We start from the raw sequence: 7,521 nt of genomic DNA, 5'->3' as shown, positions 1-7,521 counted from the left end.
CCAAGTTATGTAGAGACGGAGGATGACACATCTCATCCTATTTCTCATATTGGGAATGTGCCATTGGCTATGTAGGTTGGCAAGATGAAGTACTTATATGATGTACTTCATGTCTCCAACATCACAAAGAATCTAGTTTCTATTGGACAGATGATTGAGTAGGGTTTAGAGGTACGCTTCAACCCTGATGGCTGCTATGTAGAGGACTTTAAGAACAAATGTTTGGTTGCAAAGGGCAAGAGAGTGGGCATAATATTTACTTTGGACGTAAGTATGCTTGAAGTTAAAGCTACTATGTTTGCACAAGATGCAGGTGTTGTGGCCGATATAGATAAACATATTGGTCATGTAAATGAGTAGCGATTGAAGTCCATACAGAATTTTGAAATTGTTACAGGTTTGTCAAAATTTAAGGTGGATGGAATACACAAGGTTTATGAAGCATGTCAATTTGGGAAAGAAATCAAAGAATGTATTTCCACATGACATAAATGTAAGCAAGAGGGCGCTTAATATGATGCACTCAGATGTATAAGGGCCGAAAAAGATGACATCAATGGGAGGATGACTACACAAGGAAGGTGCGGTACTTCGTGAAAGAGAAAAGTGAAGTGTTTACTCACTTTCATAATTTCAGAATGTTGGTGGCTAAAAAACAAACAGGTTTGTAGAATAAGTGCCTGAGGTCAGATGGAGGGGGATAATATTTCTCTAATGAGTTCAATGTGTATTTGAAAAAGCATGGAATTCAGAGACAATTTACATGCAGCTACGCTCCGCATAGCAAAATGGCGTTGTTGAGAGGAAGAACATGCACATTGCAAAAGTTGCTCATGCATTAATGGCTGAGAAGAGCATGCCTCATCATTATTGAGCTCAAGCAGTTGTAATTGTTGTTTATATTATGAACAGGAACCCCATAACAATAGTGCATGATATGACACCAGAGGAGAAGTACAATGGTAGAACACCAAATTTGTCACACCTAAAAGTTTTTAGATGCATTGCATATGTACATATTCCAACGAGCTACACAGTAAGTTGGATCCAAAGGTTGAAAAATGCGTTTTCATTGGTTACTCCCTTGAGCAAAAGGAGTACAGATGTTACAACCCTATCACACGTGAGATGAGGGTGAGTAGGGACGTTGCCTTGACGAGGAGTCTGGGATTCCAGCTATCAGGACACCTAGTGTAAGTGAGGCTAAGGCAGCCCGCGCGAGGATACCAAGGCCAGATCTTGGACCATGCATGTCGAATAGAGTGAAAAACCATGTTCAAAGATTGATGTATGATGATTACGTAGTTCACCATTATACATGTATTGCAAAGGTTGTGCAAGATGTTGAACCCACATGTTTTAAGGATACTATTGGACATGCAAATTGGGATACGACCATGGATGACGAAATGATTGCATTGGATGAAGAAATGCATGTTTTAAAGATGCTATGCAAATTGAGATACAACCATGGATGAAGAAATGGTTGTGAAATCAATTTCTCAAGCAAATTATTTAATCAACCATTCAACATAAAACAATTTCCTTATATTCAATAAAAATCAAGCTTGTAAAACACATGAAAACACATAAAAATACTTAGCTCTCACGCAACATCTGGAGAGGAGAATGAAAATGCCACATTTGATTTTTAAAAAATTAGTAGTAATTTGACGAAATTATGAAGAAAATGCTTATTTGGAAAGGGTACGTGTCTGGACTCTGCAGAGCACTCATAAATGTTTTCCCCACCCAACACTTGTTCATTACTTTCAATGTTTTCCCCACCCAACACTTGTTCATTGCTTGAAAGTTGACATTTGACGAGCATCGTGGATGGACGCAGCCCACGTGCGAGTGGTGCGAGGTATCATTGAATATAGAAAAACGGTGGAAAATTCAAACGAAAATAGAAGTAACTCGTGTGTGAAATTGTGAAATACCATTCGCCGGCAAGTTGGAAGCTGTAGTGTTGACTTAGTCATCCGTCCAGGGGAGACCAGTCGTGGTGCCATGACCATTTTCGCAAATACAAAGGCGAGCCAAGCACAGCTATTTTTCAGAGTTCCTCTCTTTGAGACAGAGCTCATCACCCATAGCCTGTAAAGAATCACCATTCCTCTCGGTACATAGCTCGCTTCCTTTGCAACCAGCCTCTTCACCCCGCTAGCTCGTTCGAGAACCTACCTACCTCAGCAGATGGCTACCGCCGACGCTTCCGCGACTGCCCAGAAGAAGCTGGCGGACCTCCACCGCCCGCCCACGCTCCCACTGCCCGTGCAGGGTAAGAACCCGCTGTTCGTGGACGGCCCGGTGGCGAAACCCCCTCATTGGGGCAAGGCCGCGGAGGCGCTGGAGACCAGCCACTTCGAGGAGGTGAGGCGCATGGTACGCCAATTCTGGGAAAGCGAGAAGGTGGTGCTGCGCGGCAGCAGCCTGACAGTGGGCCAGGTGACTGCGGTGACGCAGAGGGCTAGCGTGGTGGTGGAACTGGACGAGGCGGAGGCCAAGCCACGAGTGGACGAGAGCTCAAACTGGGTGCTCAACAACATCCTCAAGGGCACCGACACCTACGGCGTGACCACGGGCTTCGGCGCCACCTCCCACCGCCGCACCAACAAAGCCGTGGACCTCCAGAAGGAGCTTATCCGCTTCCTCAACGCGGGGGTGATCGGGAGAGACGTCGATGGCTGCAGCCTTCCTGTCAAGTACGCCAAGGCCGCCATGCTGGTCCGGACCAACACCCTGATGCAGGGCTACTCCGGCATCCGCTGGGCCATCCTGGAAGCCATGTGTAAGATCATGTGCGCCAACGTCATTCCCAAGCTCCCCTTACGAGGTACCATCACCGCCTCAGGTGACCTGGTCCCCCTCTCCTACATCGCCGGCCTCCTCACCGCCAGATCCAACTCCAAGGCCATCACACCCGAGGGGAAAGAGGTTTCCGCCGCCGAAGCGCTTAAGTTGGCCGGCGTGGAGTCGCCTTTCGAGCTGCAGCCCAAGGAGGGCCTCGCCCTCGTCAATGGTACCTCCGTGGGCGCCGCTGTGGCCGCCAATGTATGCTTCGACGCCAATGTGCTGGTACTCCTGGCGGAGGTGCTGTCCGCCCTCTTCTGCGAAGTGATGCAGGGCAAGCCTGAGTTCACGGACCCCCTCACCCATCAGCTCAAGCACCATCCGGGACAGATCGAGGCCGCCGCCGTGATGGAGTTTTTGCTTGAAGGCAGCTCCTACATGAAGGCCGCGGCCAAGCTTCACGAGACGGATCCCCTCTCGAAGCCCAAGCAGGACCGCTACGCCCTGCGGACGTCGCCCCAGTGGCTGGGCCCGCAGGTGGAGGTCATCAGAACGGGCACCCACTCCATCGAGAGGGAGATCAACTCCGTGAACGACAACCCACTCATTGACGTGTCCCGCGACATGGCTCTGCACGGGGGCAACTTCCAGGGCACCCCCATCGGCGTCTCCATGGACAACATGAGGATCGCCCTGGCCGCCATTGGAAAGCTCATGTTCGCCCAATTCTCCGAGCTTGTCTGCGACTATTATAATTCTGGGTTGCCCTCCAATCTCAGCGGCGGGCCGAATCCTAGCTTGGATTATGGCTTCAAGGGGGCAGAGATTGCCATGGCTGCCTACTGTTCGGAGCTGCAATACCTGGCCAATCCCGTGACTACCCATGTACAGAGTGCTGAGCAGCACAACCAGGACGTGAACTCTCTGGGGCTCATTGCGGCCAGGAAGACGGCGGAAGCTGTGGAGATTCTGAAACTCATGTCGTCCACCTACATGGTGGCTCTTTGCCAGGCAGTGGACTTGAGGCATCTGGAGGAGAACATGCAGGCGGTGGTGAAACGCCTCGTGGAGAACGCCACCAACGCCACTCTCTACACGGAGAACGGCTCCCTCTTCCCTACCCGCTTCTCCGAGAAGGAGCTGTTGCAGATCGTGGACCACCAGCCGGTCTTCTCCTACATCGACAATCCCTCCAACCCATCCTACGCTCTCATGCTGCAGCTGAGAGAGATGCTGGTCGAGCAGGCCTTGAAAACCCCCGAGGAAGAAGAGAACGCTAAGGAGGTCACTCCGCTGTTCAGGGCTATCCCCGTCTTCGAAGCCCAGCTCAAGAAGCTCCTTGACGAGGAGGTGCCCAAGGCAAGGGACAGGTATGACAATGGAGACTATGCAGTGCCCAACAGGATCAAGAACTGCAGGACCTACCCCATCTACAAGTTTGTTCGGACCGAGCTGGGCACCAATCTGCTGCGCGGCACCGCAACGAGGAGCCCTGGTGAGGACATTGAGAAGGTCTTCACTGCCGTTCTGGATGGGAAGCTGCTTTTGCCTCTGCTCAAGTGCCTGCAAGGATGGCGCGGCTCCGCGGGGCCCTTCACGCCCCGCACCGTCCCTGCCTCGCCGGCGGCTTTCAACCCTTCCTACTGGGCCTGGTTCGACAACGTCAGGTCACCCTCTGCCACCGCAGGCAAAGGATACTGGTCGCTCACCGTCTAGACTATTTGGTGGTATCCTGATCCATTCGTCCTTTCACGATGACCATGCCCAGTGTTTTTTTATTAGGGATAGAATGATCGACCTAAGCTGTCATACCCTTTTTTTTGTAAGAAAATCAAGCATTATTATGACCTGGCACATCGATGGCCTGCCTACACATCGATGGCCTGCCTCTTGTTATCAACGCAATATATATTTGATCAATAAGTAATCGACCAATTTTAATTGTTATCGTTAACAATCCAACTGGCTTGCTAGTCAATGGTCCCTTCTCCCCTATCCCTCTTGTTTCAATCAAGTGAACCCGCACGTCCTCGAGCAATCGCCTCCAAATTCTAAGGTTGAAGAAAACCTATTTTCGTATTAGATTTGGAGCTATCTTTCTTTTGTTCTAGTAATCAATGCTAAATTCTTGGCAAAATTTCCTTGTCTTGTAAGTCGCATCAGGAACCACCTTTCTCTATTCGTTTCTTTTTTACAAGAAGAAGAAGAACATGCTTCCGCGCATGCTTGAGCCGCCTGATCCAGGCCCGCTTCTCTTATGGAACGTAAGCCCACGATCACAGGTGCAAACGATGGAGAGCACGCAGAAACATATACGGATGAGAGAGAGAGAGAGGGGTATGCCTCTAAGGCTTCTCTGGTTGGGGTTCCATCCCTGACTGTTCGCAGCCAGCAACATGAGCGCGAACCTAATGGAGACAGACAGGCACGTGTGTTCGCAGGCTACAAAATTCATAAAGATTTTAGATACCCACCTAATAAAACACCATCGCAACTCATTCTATATCCTCTGAAATATCCAACAATAAATATTCTTTGGAATAGAACAAGAAAGGCAGTGGCCTTTGGCCCACGGTCTTTTGTACTTTTTGTAAAGTTTTCTGTGTTAATATAACAAGTATCTTTCTCCAAAAAAAAACAAGAACGGTAATATTGGGGGAATCTCCTAGATGTTTTACAAAAGAAGAGGCAATTGAATGGTCTATCCAAGAGGAAGATGACAAATTTGCCAAAGAATGAGAGAAAGGAGATAGATGGAAAGTATATAATAATAGGAGAAAACCTGCCAAATACTTGTTTGGGTTTGCCAAAGAAAAAGAGAGTAGAGAATTGCAAGGACAAATTAGAGATGAGAATGGGCAAGAGTTAGGGGATATTCAGCATATTGCCTTGAAGTGGGTAGGTTTTTTGGGAACTACTGTGAGTCTTAAGGAAGATACCAAGTTTCAGGCAGAAACCAAACTTTTAGACTTGGTCAACAAAAGCATTAAAGCAGATAGAGCTAGATGGTTGGATATGGAGATTGAGATAGAGGAAAGTAACTTGGGAAGACCTAAAAAAAGTGAGGAGAAATCACCAGGTTGGGATGGGCTATCAGTTGACTTTTTTTATAGCCTTCTGGGATTCCTTGAGAGACTAGATATGGGATACTTGTAAGAAGGCCTATTACCTTACTCATAGTGATCTACAAGATCTTGGCAAAGGTCATAGCTCTGAGAATCGGCTAAGTTCTACAAGAGGTGATCTCTAACAAACAATATGGGTTCATTAAAGGCAGATCCATTTATGATAATATATTTGCAGCAATGTTAGGTAAAGATATAGCTCAGAGGACATGCTAGGAGTGTGTAATATTCTAGTTGGACTTAGAAAAGGCTTAATATGATAGAATACATTGGTCATTGTGGCAAGAGTGATGGAGAAGATGGGATTTGGCTACAAGATTGCTTCATGGATTTATACTCTTACAGCTAGAGCACATTATAAGCTATTATTAAATGGGAGACTAGTTGGGGGCTCTGAAATTAGAAGATTTGTAAAATAAGGTTGTCCTCTAGCTCCTTTATTCTTTGCTGTGACATCTCACCCTCTGATAATAGCCTTAGAAGATGCTAGTGAAAAAGGGTCAATCTTTGGACTGAACTTAGAAATGGGGAACAACTAGTTATTCAACTCTTTATTGATGACTCCCTATTATTTTTGAAAGCTGACAATGAAAATGTGAGAAATGCTATGCAATTAGTACAACTATTTGTCAGAATACGTAGCGGAGATGATGACCAGATCTGGGAACACGAGCAAAAACGCAGGAAGAAAAACAGCACAAGAGAAAGAGGGATGTAGGCGTGTAACTCTGCTCTGATATACACAAGAAGATCCTGAATATAATGTTGAGATATCGAGCTCGTCTAGTGAGGCGGTGGACACTGATGACCCGCCTGGGGGATAGGCTCCACACTTACACCACTGGCATGGTTGGTGAGATCTTGGGTGATATGCGGCCAGTGGGATGACAGGCTGTGTGACAGCCATTCTAGAGACTGGCATAGTTATAGCGCCAGCTCATTTAGTCGGTGAGTGTTGAGTGAAGAAGAAGATTTCAGCCTCTCACCTTGTGTGTTCTCTATTAGGGTTTTGTGAGTGTGTGTGTGCTTGCAAGAGCTCAAGCTCTCTTCCCCCCTGCATCTTTTCATGGTATCAGAGCCTGGTTCGTGCTAAGGGCTGAGCTGCAAGCAAGAGAACCACAGGAAGCGGTACGAGGGTAAGAGCTTCAACTACTCTTTCCTATTTGTGTTGGTGACTACACCCTTGTCGGGAGCTCTACGGGAGGCACCGGCAAACGATCTCTGATTGAGGAGCTTTCTTCGCGGGAGTAAAGCTATAGGGCAACTATTCTGTCCTATCAGATGAAATTTTCTAGGCCGAAAACGCGTTTCGGGCGCGTCTGGACCTCCGTTTTTCAGAAAGCAGGCGATTTCGAGCACTACGGGTAAGTCATCGATTCTCTGCAGAACTCTGTTTTAAGAACTGCAGGAAGACAGATTGACTGTGCAGACACTGTGGGTGCTGCAAAGAGGTCTACAGTTGCCATTGGGTGTATGTATGCACATTGAGGTCACTGGTTGTGACATTTGAGAGTACTACAGTACCGCAAGAAATACAGCAGTTTGTGCAGGACAAACCAGAGTGCTGTTTCTGGTTAAATTGTGTGTTTGGCAAGATGTC

At 47.5% G+C, this 7,521-nt stretch overlaps 1 protein-coding gene across 1 annotated transcript; it reads left to right on the top strand.

Annotated features, from left to right (window-relative positions):
- Positions 1 to 1,688: 1,688 nt before the first annotated feature.
- Positions 1,689 to 4,743, top strand: LOC147639536 (phenylalanine ammonia-lyase 1-like). The gene has a single exon (XM_086792308.1). It carries the CDS (start codon positions 2,200 to 2,202, stop codon positions 4,510 to 4,512), a length of 2,313 nt encoding a protein of 770 aa, XP_086648434.1. The 5' UTR covers positions 1,689 to 2,199; the 3' UTR covers positions 4,513 to 4,743.
- The last annotated feature ends 2,778 nt before the right edge of the window (positions 4,744 to 7,521 follow it).

This window comes from Cibotium barometz, chromosome 4 (genome assembly GCF_041138505.1).
Source record: "Cibotium barometz isolate CiBa-2024 chromosome 4, ASM4113850v1, whole genome shotgun sequence".
Taxonomy (NCBI): domain Eukaryota; kingdom Viridiplantae; phylum Streptophyta; class Polypodiopsida; order Cyatheales; family Cibotiaceae; genus Cibotium; species Cibotium barometz.
The sequence above is the reverse complement of the archived record's forward strand: the minus strand, read 5'-3'. Positions and strand labels throughout refer to the sequence as shown.

What these genes read in the sequence shown, in the direction of transcription:
- LOC147639536 (XM_086792308.1), top strand. Translation starts at nt 2,200, where the DNA reads ATGGCTACCGCCGACGCTTCCGCGACTGCCCAGAAGAAGCTGGCGGAC.